The sequence below is a fragment of the Elaeis guineensis genome, chromosome 3, assembly GCF_000442705.2.
Source record: "Elaeis guineensis isolate ETL-2024a chromosome 3, EG11, whole genome shotgun sequence".
NCBI classification, from domain to species: domain Eukaryota; kingdom Viridiplantae; phylum Streptophyta; class Magnoliopsida; order Arecales; family Arecaceae; genus Elaeis; species Elaeis guineensis.
Window position 1 is genome coordinate 117,054,567 of NC_025995.2, and position 20,248 is coordinate 117,074,814.

The window sequence follows — 20,248 nt, forward strand, 5'->3', positions numbered from 1 at the left end:
AAAACGCCATTCTCTCCCCTCCCCAAACCCCTTTTTTCCCTCCTTCTCCCTTCTCCTTCTCCCTTCTCCCTTCTCGATCTTCTCCTTCTTCCTTTACAAATTTAAGTAAAAAAAAAGAATACGTAATATATCATAAAAATAGAAAAAAACTAAAATTATATTTTTAAATTATAAAAATTATAAATTAAATAAATTATTGCCCAGCTATGCAACCCAAGAGGGGGGGTGAATTGTGTTTTAAAAATTTTAAGCTTAACTAATTACTTATGAAAAGTATTTGTCAAAAGCTTGATGAATGAGGAGAAGGACTTTAGTTCAAGATTAATTACCTAAAGCAAGAATGCAAGGATATAATGAAGAATTAAAGAGAAACAATAAAGCACACCACAAACACAAGGATTTATAGTGGTTCGGTGCCAACCTTGCACCTACATCCACTCCCCAAGCTCCTACTTGGAAATTCCAAACCACTATACTTGTATGCAACCCGAATACAAATGTCGGAAACTCCGACACTAGCTATCCCAAGCTAGTCCACTTATTTCTCCCTTGTTTTTCACCTTTTCAAACCTTTTATAGCTTTAAGAAACAAAGGAAAACATTCTAGGCAGAAAAAGAGCCGTTAGAGCACTTAAAGTGAGTATTAAAAGCAACTAAAACAGGCTAAAAACTAGCCGTTGCGGACAATTCCCGTCGCAGGGGTCGACTCATGAGTCGACTCATGCTTCAGGGGTCGACTCATGAGTCGACCTCTGTTGCAACAGCCAGAAATGTGGGTTTCTGGATTTTTTGGCCCAAACCAGCAGAGGTCGACTCATGAGTCGACTCATGCCTTGTGGGTCGACTCATGAGTCGACTCACAGGTCATGCCAAGCCAGAAAATCAGCGTGCCAATAGGAATTTCAGCGTGCCAAGCAGCTCATTGTGCCATGAGTTGACTCATGAGTCGACTCATGCACTTAAAACATTCATAACTTCAAAAATATAAGTCCAAAAATAATAAAATTTTCACCAATAGATCACAAATCATTTGTTCTACCAAATGATACTATCAAATCAGGATTTTGATAAAATTACATTTTTGCCCCTGAAGAGCATAAAGACTTTTTCAAATAAAAAATATTTGTATCCCTTCAATCTGCTTTGTAATCATCAAAATCAATCTAGGAGCAACATAAATATATCATAAAAATAGTAAATAAAAGAGAAAAAATGGTAATAAAATAGAAATTATAATTTAAAATAAAAAATTAACTTTAATTTAAATTAAAAATTATCATTCAAATTACTATCCTCATTAAAAAATTTAATAAATTAAAAAAAAAATAATTAAACAAATTATGAAAAAAATTTAAAAAAATTTTAAGAAAAGAAAAAGAATAAAAAAATGCCGAAGGGAACGACGTTTTCTCCTTTCCTCCCTTCTTCTCTCCTTCTCCCTCTTCTCCTTTCTCCCTCTTCTCCCTCTTCTCCCTTTTCCGACGTCTCTCCTACAGCACCGCGGTGAGCTGCCTCCTCTCTCTCTCTTCCTCTCTCTCTCTCTTTTTAAAAAATTTTAAAAATAAAAATTACCAGAAAGAAAGTCAAGGGGTCGACTCACAGAGTGTGGCAGTCAAAAATTTTGCGTGCCGTTAAACTTTTTTAGCCATGAGTCGATTCATGGGGTCGACTAAAAAATATAAATCTATTTTTCTTAGAAAATACGCTTCCAAAAATATTGAAATTGCCTCTAATAGATTACACATCTTTTGTTCTTGCTTTTGAGACTTCAGAATCATGTCTGATAAAATTATAATTTTTTTTCTTCATTTTTTAACTTTTTAATGTATTTATTTTTTGATCAAAATTTAATTCAAATTAAAATTTTTTAAGTCACATTTATAAAATACCCGAAAAAACAAATTGTAATTAATTTAATTATTACATTTTATTCTTTTATGAAATATTTTTTTTTATAATTTTTATAATTTTTATTTTTATTTTTATTTTTCTTCCACTTTTATTTTTTTGACATTCTATTACGTATTTTTTTTCTTTATTTAAAATATTTTTTAAATATTAATGTTTAAATTAATTTAGTTATTTAAAATATTATTTTTAATTTCAATTATAATTTTAATTCTTATTTCTTAAAATTAAAAATTATAAACTTTGTTCTTCAATTACAATTAGAATTTCTATTTTTTTTCAATTCTTTATCTTTTTATGAATTTTTTTTAGGCGATTTTTATATTTTATTTAGAAATTTTTTTATTTAAATTAATTTTAATTTGAGAAATTAATTTTAAAAAATATTTCTATTTCACTTAATCTTTAAAATTTTATTTTTTTAAAATTTTAAATTTATAATTCTTATTTTTTCTGACTTTTTACAAATTTTAACTTTTTAACTTTTTAACTTTTCATCATTTTTTAACTTATTAATGTATTTCTTTTTTTATCAAAATTTAATTCAAATTTAATTTTTTTAAGTCACATTTATAAAATACCCTAAAAATAAAATTATATTTAATTTAATTTAATTTTATTCTTTTATGATATATTTTTTCTAATCTAATTTATAATTTTTATAATTTTAAATTTTAATTTTAGTTTTCTTCCATTTTTGTCTTTTTGATATTCTATTACGTATTTTTTTTTTATTTAAAATATTTCTAAAAAATTTATATTTCAATTAATTTAGTTATTTAAAAAGTAAATTTTAATTTCTATTAAAATTATAATTCTTATTTCTTAAAATTAAAAATTATAAACTTTGTTCTTCAATTACAATTATAATTTCTATTTTTTTTCAATTCTTTATGTCTTTATAAAAATTTTTTAGCCTATTTTTCATTTTGTTTTGAATATTTTTAAAATAAATTAATTTTAATTTGACAAAGTAATTTGAATGCTTATTTTTATTTCAATTAATCTCTAAAATTTTATTTCTTTTAAATTTTAAATTATAATTTTTTTTATTATTTAAATTTTTTTTTAAAATATTTTTAGGACAAGTATTTCGAATGATGTTTTTCAATTAAATTTCATATTTTTATTTCTATCATATTTCTTTCTTCTTTTTTAATTTTCTATGATAATTTTCTTTTTATTTCTTAAGATTTTTTTGGACATCTTTTAAAAAATATTTTTAATAAAAATTCTAAATTAATTTTTTTAATGAATTACAAATTCAAATCTTTATATTTTTAATTTCAATCAAAATTATAATTTTAATTTATTAATTAATTTCAAATTTTAAAAAACTAATTTTTTCATTTTTTCACGATTTTTTCCTTTTTTTGGTGGGAAAATTGGAAAACGCCATTTTGAATGGCGTTTTTAAAAATGCCATTCAAAATGGCGTTTTTAAAGACGCCATTCTAAATGGCGTTTCTTTTTTTTTTTTTTTTTTTTTTTTTTGGGACGATGCCACCGTGGAAATGTGGGGTGACGTGGAAGGGGAAAAAATGCCATTCAAAATGGCGTTTTTTTCTTTTGCATTAGTTTGGTAAATAAGTTTGATTTTGATATATTTTGATAAATAAATTTTTTTTTTTGTATTATTTTGAAAAAGGGCTCCTCCAGAATGTGCACAATAAATAGAAGAATCTCTTCTCAGTCTCCTTTGCTGGCATGTTGGGAATGATTATTAGCCCATGCGAATCTTGCATTTTTTTATTTTTTTATTTTTTTAACGATAAAGGAGACTGGAAGCATGCGAACATTGTATCAATCCAGCCATTTATTCTATTACATTTCCTTTCGTCAATCCCTACGTGCCATCTAAGTTTGTGGAATTGTCCGAGGCTCCATAATTGATAGCAATACTTGGTGTAGTCGATTAGAGCCTGGTTTAGTTATCTTGGGGTCATGCCCATTGTCAACTATGTTTTATATCTTCATAACATCAATTTGAGAAAAAGAATCCTTTTATTAAACATGTATCCGCATGCACGTTACATATGGCTTGAAGAACTTTAATAGTGAACCATAAAATGGTTAATTTGTGCTACAACACATGATGGTAACAGCCCTACCTTATTGGTTTGTGACCAGACCAAATTATGAACGATATGTGGTAAATTGGTGATGGAGATATCAGTGGACTACATAAGATATTTTGAGAATTTGTCATTTTCTTGACTCCAAACGGCTCCACATCCAATCTATCGCTCCCCTCTGAAGCCATTTTTTAGTTTTTTGGATAGTACAAGGGGGTTAGGTGAATAGAAAAGAAGAAATGTGAAATTATCCTGACATTATATATATTAAAAAATAGTACAAAAAATAAAATTAGGTGGCACTTCGCTTTCCTGCTCATTAAAAAAAAATCGATTAGTTGCTATGTTATGTCACCATTTCAGCTGAATAGATCTTCCGAATATGCTTTTTTTTTTTTTTTTTTTTTCTTGATCGATCAGATTGTTCATATTTATCTAGAATGAATACATCTAATAAAACCAAAAAAGTAACATACCCCTAAACTAAACAGAAATATTGAAATAGATAACCATAAAATTCTATTTAAGTGCTGGTCAATAAAAACCACGCTCTGCCAGTCTCCCTGTAGACACGGGCGACCAGATATGCTTTATCAAACAAATACAAGTGTTAAGAATACCAGCTGGTGCCATGCAGGAGCACCTCCATCTCCAGAGGTGGACAAACGGCGCTTCTAAACTCGTCGTCCGTCTCCAACATGCTCATCGACTTAGGAACCAGACAAATCTCCAGATCCATACTCCCTCCTCCCTCCCAACCTGGGTACGACGTCACCTTCCCGTCGAACTTGCTTGCGCTCCCGCTCCTCGCTGCCACTGCCTTCCCCCAACCGAAATCGCACCCGTACATGTCGAACCGCGGTGAGCTCCCCATCAGCACGCTAAACCGGTCGAACCCACTCTGTCGGTACACCATTGGCCGGGCCATCCACGCCATCAACCTACCCCGGATCGTGCTGTCGTTGTGGTCCGCGACGGTCCGGTTCAGCAGCCACGCGGCCCACCCGAGGCCGTGGTTCAACAGTTCGCCCACAGTCGTGGTGGCGGCGATGGGGTAGACCGAGTTGCCGAAATAGGCGGGCGACAGAGGCGGGTTCAACCGGGACCGATTCTCGGCGGCCAGCCTGCAGCTTGTCTTCTGGTCGGCCGGCAGGTTGCGGGTTCTGGTGATGGACCTCCACACGACGGCGGTAAGAGCTTGGAAAGAGGAGACGGAATTGGTGCCGCACTCTTGGTTGGCCCTGGCTTTCAGCTGGGCAATGGACCGGGCTGAGAAGTGGAAGATCTTCTCCCGGAAGGGGGGTGGAGAGAATCTCTCGATGAAGTCATGTGGGTGGGTGAAGGGTAGTTTGATGGGAGCGGTGTCGTAGCCGTCGATGAACCAGCGGTCGTGGACAGGAGGGCGAGAGAGGGGGGCGACCCCTTTGGTTCGAGCGATCTGGGCCCACGCGTTGAAGAAGTTCCAGTAGGAAGTGCCATCTCCAACGGCATGGTTGAAGGAGCATCCGATGAAGATGCCATCTGCCAGCTCTGTAAGCTGGACGGCGAGCAGAGGTTGAGTGTGGCCGTCATGGTTGATGGCACCGTCAAGGGGGAAGAAGGACTGGATGAAGGAGGGGACGTCGTCGGAGGGGGATAGCACGTCGGAGACCGTAACTTTGTCAGCAATAGCGTGGATGAATTCTGCGCCTTCTCCGTTGCAATCGATCCACCAGAAGATGCCGATCACCTTCTGGTTCTCATCATGCGCCTCTTCGGTTACGAAACGGCCGGTGAGGGGATAGAAATGGAGGAGAGTGGTCGAGAGGGAGGATTTGAGGCGGTCGATGATTTGGTCGGTGGAGAGGGAAGGCGGGAGGTTGGCGAAGAGGAGGCCCTTTTGGATGTAATGGAGGGAGAACATGGCGAGATCCCATGGCGTCAGGTGGCAGCGCTTGGGAGGGAGTGGTGGTGGTTTCACCGTGCATCTGGAGAGGTAGTGGACTGCGGGTGCAGGCGAAGACATTGCATTGGCTGGCATACAGTGTCAGCCGCCACCGCTGTTTTCTTGATGCCGTTTCTTGTTCTCTGTTTCCGTTCCTCTGCATTTGGGAATGATCCAAGTTTGCGGAATCGTCCCGGGCATCGTAATTGGCAGCCATACTTGGTGTGGTCAGGAATAGTGCTTGGTTTGGTTGTCTTGGGGTGGCATGCCAATTGGTCAACTATGTTTTATATCTTCGTTAACCTCAATTTGAGAAGAAGAATTCTTTTATTAAAGATGTACTTATTGGCATGTTACATATGGCTCGAAGAACTTTGATGGGGAACTATAAGATGGTTCTGTGCTGCAAAACATGATGGTAATGGCCGTACTTTATTGATTTGTGACATGGCCAAATTATGATAATTTGATGGCTAGAAGCCACTTTATATGCAAGGATAATTAGGTCTATTTTTTTTATTTTACTATTATAATTAGGGAGTTCGAGGTCTATCAGACTAGTCCGATTTTAGATGGGACTTCGAACTAGATCTGAAATAATTCAGACTGAATTTAGACCTGATTATAGAGCTCGTTTGTCTTTTGGATCGGATTTGGGTATACCTTTGGCCCGCTCTGGGCCCAACTCGGATCCAAATTCGAAATCTAGCTTGCAAAAGTCCGATCAAGGCCCCTCCCAGGCCTCCATATTGCATGCACCATGTGCAATTGGATTATGTCAAATCCCACAGTGGATAACATGCTACACTACCCCTTGTATTTCACTAATTTCTGATTGTGCGCTATTCACTGTGCATATGCTCTGAGATTTATCCTAGTTCACTTCGATCTAGTGCATGTAATAATTTCTTCTTCTTCAATCCTTGTTGACCCAAGCCCCCACCATCCCCAAACCTCCTCGAGGGCTCTCATCAAGAAGGCAAGATGGAGTTTGTCTGCCTAAGTAAAGACCGTGATGCCCTCCAACTCACCACTGTCGATGGCTGCTGCGCTACCATCATCATCCCCAACAACCCTAACCTCATCGATATCTCTGTCTCCGAGGGAGACGATGATAACGGCCTCTTTGTCTTCATCGATAACCTTTTCTTTTATTTCCTCACCTTCGCCAGCCCCTTCTTCTTCTTTCACAGTGCCTAGGAGGGCCCTGGAGGTGGCCCCGGGGGTTTTGACAGCCTTATGAACTTCGGTTTCTCCAAATATAAGTTCTAAGAGGTCTCAGCATCACCTTCGCCGATGTCGCTGGCACTGACCAGGCCAACCTCGAGCTCCAGAAGGTCGTCATCGTTGTCAAAGATCAAATCATCGTTGTGGTCAGAACAGGTTAGGACTTAGTTTTTTTTTTTAATTTTTAAGAGTGGAAAACCTGATTGGGCTGGCTCAATCAAGTTCGGGCCAGATTCGGGTCAGACTTGAGCTTAAATTTTTTAAAAATTTTTGGGCTTAAGCCTAGCCTGAAGCCTCAAAAAAAAGTTTCAAACTGGGCTTGGACAAGGGTATAGCCCGGCCCGACCCACTTTCAGTCCTAATTATAGTGTTATGATGGGGATGTGAGCAGACTTCATAAGATATTTTGAAAATTGCCCGCTTCTCAGCACCAAATTATTGTGCCTCCAGTTCATTGCTTCCCCACGAAGCCACTTTATTTGCAGGCAAAACTTGATACATATTTTTATTTCTATTATAGTTTTATAATGGGGATGTAAGTGGATTTTACTTCTAAGATATTTTCAAAATGAAATCATGTAAGGGTACTCAGATGGATTTCATTAAGTAAATAAAATGGGTAGCATTAAGGAGGAAAGAAAGTGTTGCTGCGAGGTTTAAAATCTCAGACAAAGAGATTAGATGAAATCATGCTAGAGAGACCGTAGCGATCTAAATCAAATCTCCTTCAAAGAAATCTGCAAGACAAGTCAAAAATCAATGGAATCTTCCAAATTTTGACACTTCGATGCTTAAGTCAGTTTGAGCCTCAAGAACAGGAGATAAAAAAATTAGAATAGAGAGCAGGAGGATTTGATGTGAAACTAAAGAGTTTGTGATTTGATGGGACTTAAAGTCCCAACGATAAAGTCTCCCTCTAGTTTGAGCTCTACTTTGAGTTTGAGACTTGAGAGTCAGAACTTATCTGAAAGATCTCCTAATCCTCTATTTATAGAGAGACTGATGAAGTCGTTAGAGAATTTGTTAGGCTGTTGGAGGAGTTTGTTAGACCGTTAGAGGTCAGCTGTAAGTGAGTTAGAGCATAACTGTATTATTAGCTAAAAATAATGTTATACTTAGCTGTATGTATCAGTTGGGGATGCATTATAGCATAGCTGTATGTGAGATCGTGGCCAATTATAGTTTAGTTATAGAGATCATGACGGGTTTTAACAGGATGACTGTGGCCGTCAATATAATAGTTCACCTCGATAAAATATCAGGATGAATTCAGGTATCATATGAAATCCTGAATATCTTGGATATATATAATACTTTACTTCAGGTCGGCATTCATATGAGCTTAAATGAGTCAAATTGGCATATATATGAGTTGATCATAATACTTTACCAAAAGTCAATTTAGGTAGCTTAGGTTGATGTTTATATGAGCTGAAATGAGTCAGATCAGCATTTAGCCTCCAATTCAGGTCGGCATTCAGCTTACAATTCAGGTCGGCTTTTTATGAGCTCAGCCTCCAAGTCAGATCAACTTCCTTATGAGCTCAGCCTCCGATTCAGATCGACTTCCCTATGAGCTCGATCTTTTGTTTAGATTGACTTTATATGAACTCAGCCTCCTAAGTCAGGTCGACTTATTTATGAGCTCAGTCTTCGATTCAGATCGGCTTCCTTATAAGCTCAACTTCTTATTCAGATCGGTTTTATATGAACTCAGCCTCCAATTTAGGTCAGCTTTTTTATGAGCTCAGCCTATTATTCAGATCAGCTTTATATAAACTCAGCATGCAATTCAGATCAGCTTTCTTCTGAGCTGAGGTGGGATAACCCCCACAATAGAAGGTAAATAACAAGAACATGGAAATGTGCAGGGATGAGAAATGGAAGAGCGACGAGAACATTCTTTGGATTGTAGAAATGCACTGATTTACCTGGTCTGAGGCTATTGGGACCAAAATTCGGTAACCAAACATTATATGATAATTTAATTGTACAACCTCAAACATATAGTGTTATGGATCTCATGTGACATACTTTCAACAAAAATATCATTTCTTTATTATCAAAACAAAAAATTATGACAGTTGTGATAGAAAAAAGATATTATAATTCATATGTCTAAACTGTCACCATGGAACTTCGAGATCAAGTTGGGGTCGATAGGACAAAGATAAAGCTAAGAAGGAGAAAGTTGCCATTGCTCCTTAGTTGGTCGTGGCACCTGAAGCAAAGTCGTCTTATTGGAGTTTTTCTGGTGGAGAATCTTTCAATGCTTTAATTAATCGAAATTCAAAGAATAGTGGAAGAAAAAAAGAGGAATAAAAGAGAATGAAAGCTGTAGAATGAGTATCCAGAGATTTATCTAAGGATCTCCTGCCTTCTTCTATTTATAGAGAGAGATTGGTAGCTGTTATTACGATGAGCAGGACACATAGTGACTACATAGCAACGGCTAATTCATGAATTAAATAAATCATAATGACCATTTACATGCTAGCTCTTACGATTATGACTATTTTAATCATGCGATAATAGCTATCGGTAAGGCTGCGAACGGGTTAGATTGATGCATGGCCTGATCCAACCCTCTTAGACCTGATTCGATATATTTTAAAAGACTTGTGAGGCCAGGTTAGATTTTAAAATTAGAGCTGTTTCATTTTTTGGACTGGGTCTAGATTTATTGAATGCAGTTCTGATTTGATTAGATCCGATCAGTTTGATTTATATGTCCATTTTAGATCTTCTATTTTATGATTCGACCCAATCCGAATCCAGTATGCCATTGAGATACAAACCTATTTAAGCCTTTAAATTATGATTTAAAACTTGAATAAGCAATGCCTTTAAATATAGGTTTAAAATATATATCCTAATTTATTTCTCGAGCAATATTTTTTATTATCTATATTGTATAATTAATAGTAACTAACTATGTGGCAATTAAAATATAGTTGGCTATATATATTTGATGTGGATCCGATCCAAATCTAAATTTTTAAGGTTGGAGCCGAGGTTATATATGGATCTTGATCTAACTCGAATAATTTGTTGGATCAAAAATTTTTGCCATGAACCTAATTTGGCCAACCAATCTTATATTTCGGTCGAATCTGGATCTAATATTAGAAACTCATTAAAGAATCAAATTTGGTCTGGATCACTTATGATCCAGTTTGACTCAAGCCATTTGCATAACATTCGTGGGCCTACATGATCATGCTTGCAGATCATCTATGTTCAAGATGATGATGTCTGACATACCAAGGTGGTTTTTCTTCGGCCATTATCAAGGTGAGTCCAACTATCCTCTATACCATAAACTCATCTATTTTGTCATTTAAATACTTTCAATCCATTCTGATCTTCTTGATATGAAGCTGCGCCACTTCAATTTCATTGGCTAGAATAGAGAAATGCCCTCCGATATCAAGCGTTGACGCCCTAAAATTCTCAGGATCTAGTCAACGGGCCAATGCTCTTACTGTGCCATCTCCTTTTTCCGAAGAAGTTCCAACTCCTACGCAATGGATGACGCATTTCGAAGTGTTTAGCTTTTAGTTTATTTATCTTGACTCGGTCTTTTCTTACGCCCCTTTTCTTACCCCCTTCACCCACCCACCGCACCACCTGCCATGTGCCCGTCTTCCTTGCTAGAAATGAAGGAATGACCAAACGTAGTTGGAAAATTCACCTTTATTAGTTCTGCAATACGATTGGGTGGCACTCCGCTTTCCTTACCATTAAAAAAAAGAAAAAGTTCCTTTATTAGTGGTTACCTTGTGTCATTCTTACAAGCTAAAGGAACCCTCCGATCCCTATCAAACGAGGGAAGTCTTGGCTATGCTTTTGTTTTTTTGTGTTTACTGGATTATTCATTCCTATGTAATATGAATTTATTTAATAAAATCAAAAAATAATATTTTTGATGCAACTAACCGATCTCTAGCCACGTGACAACATTAAGAAAGATGATCTGAAAATATATTGGTTAAAGCCGACTTCAGAATCAAATCGGCAATTTATCAATCTGGTTTAGTTTTTAGCTTGACTGCATACCAATCTGAACTCATCTGGATTGGCCTTCGATGGATCATTGTGATCCGTTCAGTCATCTATCGATCTACTATTAGGATGTTGGTTTTGTACCGATGCTATCTAAGAATCACATACTACAAATCAGTTACTTTACAGCTTTGCTATATCTATCTTCCAGCTATATTACAGCTAATCTCTATGTGAATGAACAATCCATGATCTTCATATAGTTGGCCATTCTATTATAACAAATTAATGACCTAACAAATTCTTAATGGCCAAACAAACTCTTCTAATGGTCTGAGCAAAGCCTTCTCTATATAAAGAGGGATGTGGTACTTTTCGAAGAGAAGGTCATAATACACAGAGCTCAGATTTTACTGAACTCTTTTTTTTACTGAAGAAAACTCCGAATCTTCACTTTTTTATTCAAAATCATTCTTTCTGCTTTCAATTTTTTCATTTTTCACTGTCCGTTTTTCAGATTTTGGCTGACTTAAATATCGAAAGATTCTAAATCGAAAAATATCCATCGATTTTAGGACTTTTTTTGTTGGATTATTCGTGATCTTCACCAACTCAACTCTTAACAGCTCTCCAGCTCGATTTCCGATCTTGTCATTTTTCTTCTGAAGCCTTGTAGCAACAAATGTATCTTTAAATCAAACTGTAACAGTAGAGCAAAATATCCATAAGATTCTATTAGAGTATTCAGCAAAAAGAGTGATGCTTTATTTGTCCGTATAAACATAAGACACTAGATAGGCCTTATTAAATAAGTACAAATTGAAAACTACTAATTATTGCCTCGCATTAGCACCTCTAGCTCCAACAAAAGACAAACAGTGCACCTAAACTCTTTATCTTGCGACGAGCAAGACATGCAACAACCATACATCAATGGTTATAGTTAAATGAGCCATAATGGCTATCTACATGCTCCTGTGATTACCACCATTTTAATCATATAATAATGGCTCTGGGCGTAGCCACGGTTGACATTCTCAGGGTGGCACGATCAGGTTTTCGGGTCATCCGTATCCGGATGATAAGGTCGGACACGCTGAGATGGTTTTTCTTTGGATATTATCAGTCGATATATTCTCCATATCATAAACTAATTCATTTTGCCATTTAAATACGTCCAATCCGTTCCGATCTTCTTGATACGAAGCCACCGCTTCAGTAACATGAGCTGGAATATATAAAGAAATGGCCTCCGAGGTCAAGCGTTAAGGCCCTAAAATCCTCAGGATCTAGCCAACTGGGCAATGCTCTTACTGTCCCATCTATTTTTTTCTGAAGAAGTTCCAAGTCCTTGTATTTGATGATGCTTTTCCAAAGTATTTAAATTTTAATTTATTTATCGTGATCAGACCTTTTCCTAGCCCCTTCACCTACCCACTCCACATCTTTTCTTACCCCGTTCGCCCACCCACCCCACCGCATGCTCCTCGCCGTCTTTCTATCTTGAAACGGAGAAATGACAGCCACTAAAGTGGCATTCCAGTGAAATGAATCTTTTCTTTCAACGAAATGATCCAGATTCAAATTTCGATAGATATCAAACTATGATTAAATATCCGAATATGAATGACTATGAATAGAGTGTATCTTAATGCTTCAGACACGACGTCTGAAAGTGATATCTGATCCATTGATCCTAAGTGGTATTGAGATAATATATTCATCTGTTGGGTTCATCCATATGATAGAGAGGAGGTCGTCCATTCATCCAAATTCGATCCCGAATCGAATATTTTTTGATGAAGTTTGGAATCTTATGATCTCGTTCAGAGAAAGTAATCGCTTCCTTCAACTCTCATTTTTTTATAAAAAAATAAAAAAATAGCTAAATGTAAGTGGCAAATCTTACTTTATTAGTTCTGCAGTAAAATTGGATGGCACTATGCTTTCTTTGTCATTTAAAAAAAAAAATCTTTTATTAGTAGTTACCTTGCGTCACCGTTACCAGCTGAAGGGAACCCTCAAATACCTTTTTTATTTTCTATTTTTTGGTAAAGATTGGTCGGATGATTCTTACTTTCCTAATTCCAACAAAATAAAAAAATAATATATGTCTAAACTAAACAAGGACACTAGAATAAGATATTCAGATTTCATTATAGAGCTCGGCAACATAAGCGATGTGAATCACTGAGAATGCTTAATTAAGCAAGTACAACTTTAAGAGTACTAGTTGTTGGCTCGCACTAGCACCTCCGGTTCCAACGGAGGGCAAACGACGCTCATAAACTCCTCGTCCGATTCCAGCGCGCTCATCGACTCGGGAACCAAGCAAACCTCCAGATCCACGCTCCCCACTCCCTCCCAGCCTAGGTACGACGTCACCTTCCCGTCGAACTTGTTTGCGCTCCCGCTCCGCCCCGCCACAGGCTTCCCCCACCCGAAGTCGCACCCGTACAGGTCGAATCGCGGCGAGCTCCCCATCATCACGCTGAACGGATCGAACAAACTCTGTGGGTACACCACTGGCCGGGCCATCCACGCCATCAACCTACCCCGGATCGTGCTGTCGTTGTGGTCCGCGACGGTCCGGTTCAGAAGCCACGCGGCCCACCCGAGGTCGTGGTTCAATAGTTCGCCCACAGTCGTAGTGCCAATGATGGGGTAGATCGAGTTGCCGAAATAGTCCGGCGAGAGGGGTGGGCTCAACCGCCCCCGGTTCTGGGCGGCCAGCCTGCAGCTTGTCTTCTGGTCGGCCGACAGGTTGCGGGTTCTGGTGATTGACCTCCACACGAGGGCGGAAAGAGCTTGGTGAGAGGAGATGGAGTTGGTGCCGCACTCTTGGTTGGCCTTGGCTTTCAGCCGGGCAATGGACTGGACTGAGAAGTGGAAGATCTTCTCCCGGAGGGGAGGTGGAGAGAAACTCTCGATGAAGTCATCTGGGTGGGTGAAGGGTAGTTTGATGGGAGCGGTGTCAGAGCCGTCGATGAACCAGCGGTCGTGGACAGGAGGGCGAGAGAGGGGGGCGACTCCTTTCGTTCGAGCAATCTGGGCCCATGCGTTGAAAAAGTTCCAGTAGGAAGTCCCGTCTCCAACGGCATGGTTGAAGGAGCATCCGATGAAGATGCCGTCCGCGAGCTCTGTGAGCTGGATGGAGAGCAGAGGTTGAGTGTGGCCGTCATGGTTGATGGCACCGTCAAGGGGGAAGAAGGATCGGATAAAGGAGGGGACGTCGTCGGAGGGTGAAAGCACGTCGGAGACTGTAATTTTGTCAGCAATGGCGTGGATGAATTCGGCGCCTTCTCCGTTGCAATCGATGGACAAGAAGAGGCCCGTCACCTTCTGGTTCTCATCATGCGCCTCTTCGGTTACGAAACGGCCGGCGAGAGGATAGAAATGGAGGAGGGCGGTGGAGAGGGAGGATTTGAGGCGGTCGATGATTTGGTCGGTGGAGAGGGAAGGCGGGAGGTTGGCGAAGAGGAGGCCCTTTTGGATGTAATGGACGGAGAACATGGCGAGATCCCATGGCGTCAGGTGGCAGCGCTTGGGAGGGAGTGGTGGGGGTTTCACTGTGCATCTGGAGAGGTGGTGGATTGGAGGTGCAGGCGAAGGCATTATGTTAGCTAACCTGAAGTGCCGGCCGCCGCTGCTATTTTCTCAACGCAGTTTCTGGTCCTGTGTTTCTCTTGTCCTCCAGTCCTTCATATAAATAATATCCTCAGCCAAACGCTGACGCCGGTTCACATGCTTGGATCTCGGATCACGTTTGTGGGTTTCGGAATGGTTGGTGGACTAGACGTGGTTTTTCTGTGATTTTTATCTAAATAATTTATATTGCATACCAAACTAATTAAAAAAAAAAAACTTAGTAGACCTAGTCCTCGTATAGTACAGATAAAGCCAATAAAAAGGTGCCTCGCGGATATTTTGAACCGAAAAATTTTACAACTACCTCAATAACGGTATGTTGAAATGATTAAATAGCAATGTATCAAGATAATTATAAATTTTCTTAATTTAAAATATTGATGCGGTATTTTTCTATTTGTTTTGCCTACAGTAGATAAAGTAGACTAAGTCTACTCGCTGCACTTTTCCAACTCACTCGGCTTAACAAAGTGTTGAGATTAGATGTTTCGAGATTTGATTTATACTGAGCCCACAGCAAGATTCAGAATGACGAACGGAGTCCAACGAGCCTAAAAATAGTCCAAACAGAGTTCAGACGGTGAAGATACGCACAAAAAAAGCTTGGAGCAGATGGCACGGTGCACCAAGCGACGGAGGCCGGCTGCGGTGCAGCAGAGCCTGGTGGACGCACACGCGCGGGCCGGCCCAGCGCATGCATAGGCGCCCAGCCCAGCACCCTAAGCGGTCCACCGTGGACCGCAGGGTGTTGGGTGGTCCATAGAGGCCACGTGGATTGATCGCGCTGTTTGGGGGTGTTTGTGCGCGATCTGACGGTTTAGATCGCATGCAATCGCGATCGGATGGTTGGAACTCAATCCGGACATGATCAGACTTGATTCGACGCTGTAGTGCACGATCGGACAGCTCTGATGCGAGCCGATCACGATCGGACGGCCACGAATGGTTCTAGGGTTGATTGGGACTCAATATTCCTAGTGTAACAGTGTTTTTGAGATTTTGGAGCCTATATAGCTCCAATTGACTAGTCGTTTGTTGCGTTGTATAGCTGGTGATATCTTGGAGGTGCAGAAAGGCTTCAAGAGAGATTTCAGAGAGCTTTTGTGAGGATTTTGGAGCTTCTTATTAAGAGTCTTTTGTACAAAAGTTGAGTGGTGAGTTTCTCTTGTATTGATTATGTTTTATTTTCTCATAGTGAAGTTTACACGCCCCGTGGAGATAGGCTTGAGGCCGATCCATATATTTATATTGTGTTTCTTGTGTTGTTTCTTTTTTCTTCTTACTGCATCATATGGTACCGGATCCTGCACAACAATTGGTATTAGAGCAAGGTGGTACCAGAGCATAGGTTACGATGGTAGTGATCAAGATAAAAGATGGAGAAGACAAGTACAATCAAGATGAAGATCAACATATTTGATGAAAAGAGCAATTTCTCCTTGTGGCAGGCAAGGGTGAAGGACGTGCTCATCTAGCAAGGATTGATCGATGCTCTCTTGTATGAAGAGAAGCCGACTACCATGGAGATGCAGGATTGGAGGCAGCTCCAGATGCAGGCGATGAGTACGATCCATTTGTACCTAGCAGATGAGGTGGTGATCCATGTGCTTGACGAGCTTCCCTGACAGTGTTGTAGTCAAAGCTCGAGAAGTTGTACATAGCAAAATCTCTCACCAATACTCTTTTCCTCTGTAAGCAGTTCTACTAGCTGCGGATGACTGAAGGACAGAGTGTGTAGGAGCATCTCAGCCACTTTCAAAAAATTCTCACCGACCTCAACATTGGCGAGAAAGTTGAGGAGAAGACCAGGGCGCTGGTTTTGCTAGCATCACTTTCTCCTTCGTATGAGTCCTTGATAATTGCTCTTCGAGTGGGGAAGAGCACCATCAAGATAGATGAGATCACCGCGGTGATTCTTCAAAATGAGGTTCTCAGAAAAAAAAATCCAGTTTCGAGCTCAGGTGGTAGCTCAGCTTTGGTGATTTCTAGAGGAGTAGGAGGCGGTAGACGAAGCGACAAGAGACATAACGAGGGCAGTCCAAGTCTAGGATAAGGGACTTGAGCAAGACTAGATATTATCGGTGTGATGAGTTGGGGCATCTAGCCAGAGATTGCCCTCAACTCAAGGATTGGACAAGGACTACTGCAGCGACGATTAGTAGCACGTCAGAAGATGATGTCCTAGAGATATCTGAGGAGATATCTACTTCTTCCCAGCAGTGAATTTTAGATTCTGCATGCACCTATCTTGTATGTTGCAAAGAGGAGCAATTTGACTCCCTGGAGAGCAGTAAGGGCACTGTTTATCTGCTGGATGGATTGAGCTGTGCGATCAGAGGTATCGGGACAGTCAACTGGAGGATACATGATGGTGTAGTGAAGAGATTGGAGGAGGTCTGATACATATCCGATTTCAGACGGAATCTTATCTCACTGAGCAGACTGGATTCAAGAGATTACAGGATGGTAGCTGGTGGAGGAATTCTGAAGGTGTTGCGCGGTGATAGGATTATTCTAGAGGAGAAGAAGAGGATGAGAGGACATTACTACCTGACGGGGAGCCCAGTGTACGGTGGAGCTTCAGGAGCCAGGAGAAGCTCAGAGCGAGATGGAGCTTCAAGTGGAGGTGGATCAAGCACTAGACAGGAGACTCGAGAGGATGATAGGCGATGTCGCAGAGTGAAGTTCTTATTGCCCTAGGAGACTTCTTCGAGTAGGTCTTTGGTCAGAGTGGACACAGTCCATGACGGAGGTGGGATCGAGCAGCTTGGCTCGACTTCCATATTTGCCCATCCATGAGACAGCAGGCATGCCCTAGGGCATGGGGGCGAGATAGATCATAGGCTCTCAGAGATAGGTAGAGATCGAATATTGAGTCGAGATAGAGATTGTTAAGATTTAATATCTCGAGATTCAATCCACATTGAGCTTACAGCAAGGTTCAAGACAACGAACGAAACCCAACGAGTCCAAAAACAGTTCAAATAGAGTCCAGACAGTGAAGATACACGTGAAAGAAGCTCGAAGCAGGTGGCATGGTGCATGAGGCGGCGGATGCCGTCGGCGGGCCAGTGGAGACCCACGGTGGTGCAGCCGGGCCCGACAGACGTGCGCGCGCACAAGCATGCATGGCCCAGTGCACGGGCAGGCCCAGCATGGGCGCGGGCCGGCCCACCGCATGCGCGGGCACCCAGGCCAGCACCTTGCGCGGTCTACCATGGATCGTAGGTGCTGGGCGGTCCATAGAGGCTGCGTGGACCGATCATGAAGCCTACGTGCGGTCCAGGGGTGTTTGTACATGATCTGACAGTTCAGATTGTGTGCTATTGCGATCGGATGGCTGGAACTCAATCCGAACGTGATTAGGCTTCATCTGAGGCTGTAGTGTGCGAACGGACGGCTCTGATACGAGCCGATCACGATCGAACGGCCACGGATGGTTCTAGAATTAATTGTGACTTAGTATTCCTAGTGTAACAATATTTTTGAGATTCTAGAGCCTATATTGCTCCGATTAACGAGCCGTTTGTTGCGTTGGATAGCTGGTGACGTCTTAGAGGTGCAGAAAGGCTTCAAGAGAGATTTCAGAAAGTTTTTGAGAGGATTTTGAAGCTTCTTGTTGAGAGACTTTTGTACAAAGATTGAATGATGAGTTTCTCTTGCATTGGTTGTATTTTATTCTCTCATAGTAAAACTTGCACGCCTCTGCAGAGGTAGACTTGAGGCCGATCCACATATTTGTATTATGTTTTTTGTTTTGTTTCTTTTTCTTTCCTATTATATCGTATGGTACCAAATTCTGTACAACAGAGAGAGAGAGAGCGCGCCAAAACTCACTACTCTCAACCTACGTGGTCAAGAGAGGATGAGGTAAGTTGTACCTATCTTGGACTTCAAAAAAATAAAATAAAATAAAATAAAACAAGAAACAAACGGCTGTTCCGTCTGAAATTTTCGAACGAGTTGGCTACGTGAACCACGTTCTACCTACATACAAATTATTTCTCTTCAATTTGGATGCCTCTGATGCAAACCCACGAATTCTCGTAATAAGAACCAGAAAACTGAAGGAAGCAACTTTGGCGTCCGGGTCTTCCACGGAGAGATGAAGACTGGCACTGCCTTTCAAAGCTTCGCCAAATTGCTTGGTCAACCCGCAACTAAAATGCCGGCCATCCGGCACAGGAGCGTGGTAGGGTCGGGTGCGGTTACTCCGAAGCTTCCTACTTTGTGCGCGGTGGGTTGCCTCAGCGAACGGTCGTTCTTGCAATCGCTGGTCTGGTGCTTTCTGCAACTTGGACCCGGACAATGAGAGTTGGTGTCTAAATGTTCTCCAGCCAACAAGGTCTTGCACGACTTGGCCAAGGTCTTCAACCTTGAGTTTTGTTTGGTAAAAAATACTCATATTCTAGTATACATATACTAATAGTAAAAAAGGCATAATTAGCCAGTATCATTTGGTATCCAGGTTAAGTGTATGGAGCACCCATCCACCACCACGCACAATGAATGACGAACCTGCATTGGCGCCGAAAGTTTTGCTGATTACTAAATTGTTGGAATTGATCGTGCCTGCACCAAAAAAAAATATATATATATAAAAATCAAGCAGTACTACATACAAATCATCAAAAGAAATGTACATAGTTGAGTAAATGCTAATTTTGCCTTTATCAAATAAAATAATAATAATAATAATTTTGCCACTGCTGTGGTTTTCACCTGTACTTGCCATAAACATTTTTTTGAAAAAAAAATTTCAATAGTGTATTTGAGATTTGTTTTGCATGATTTCCAGACACATAAATAAAAAGAACGGTCCATATTATACCTGTTCAGTAATTTCATGGTCACAAGATGGAATACTTTATTTGGATTGAAACATGGGAAAAATGAAGTCCTCTTAGGGCAAGAAGCCGAATAACTTTTATCTTGTTGTTTGATGATTCTGAAATTCTTTTTGGATTTGCTATGTTAGCCAACTCCTTGCTTGGTGGGCTCTGCTGTTCTGATTTTCAAGAGAACAATCATAGATTGCTCGGCTGCTTTCTTTAATAAAAAAGAGAAGCAAAAGAAATCAGAGCATCTGCTTTGACCGCACTATCATGTATTGATAACAAAATATCTTTAATTACAGATTGCAGCTCTTTCAATTTTGCTGGATTTCTCTTGCACCTCCCCACTGGGATATTCATGTCACATCCCGACCTGAGGGCCGAGCTAACCACATGACAGATAGCCGCACATCCCTAAGATCTAATCTCATAGAATATACAAGATATATCCTTTCATTTGTATGTATTCATGTCAATCCAAACTCAAATTATGGTAATAAAAAATAATTAATTTAAATTTATAAAAAAATTAATCCAGAACTACTAAATAATAATGAATAAGTTTAATCAATTTTTTCAAAGAACAAGTAATCAAAATCTTTTTGTTCTTTAAGCTCTTCACTGCT

At 39.8% G+C, this 20,248-nt stretch overlaps 2 protein-coding genes across 2 annotated transcripts; both read right to left on the reverse strand.

Moving 5' to 3' along the window:
- Window positions 1-4,437: 4,437 nt before the first annotated feature.
- On the reverse strand, window positions 4,438-6,080 carry LOC105040633 (uncharacterized acetyltransferase At3g50280-like). Its single transcript, XM_010917251.4, has one exon. It carries the CDS (start codon window positions 6,001-6,003, stop codon window positions 4,594-4,596), a length of 1,410 nt encoding a protein of 469 aa, XP_010915553.1. The 5' UTR covers window positions 6,004-6,080; the 3' UTR covers window positions 4,438-4,593.
- Window positions 6,081-13,272: 7,192 nt separating this feature from the next.
- LOC105040632 (uncharacterized acetyltransferase At3g50280) lies at window positions 13,273-14,834 on the reverse strand. Its single transcript, XM_010917250.3, has one exon. It carries the CDS (start codon window positions 14,752-14,754, stop codon window positions 13,369-13,371), a length of 1,386 nt encoding a protein of 461 aa, XP_010915552.1. The 5' UTR covers window positions 14,755-14,834; the 3' UTR covers window positions 13,273-13,368.
- Window positions 14,835-20,248: the final 5,414 nt, after the last annotated feature.

Bases quoted from the DNA above. Each gene is read 5' to 3' on its own strand.
- LOC105040633 (XM_010917251.4), bottom strand. From the start codon at position 6,003: ATGCCAGCCAATGCAATGTCTTCGCCTGCACCCGCAGTCCACTACCTC.
- LOC105040632 (XM_010917250.3), bottom strand. From the start codon at position 14,754: ATGCCTTCGCCTGCACCTCCAATCCACCACCTCTCCAGATGCACAGTG.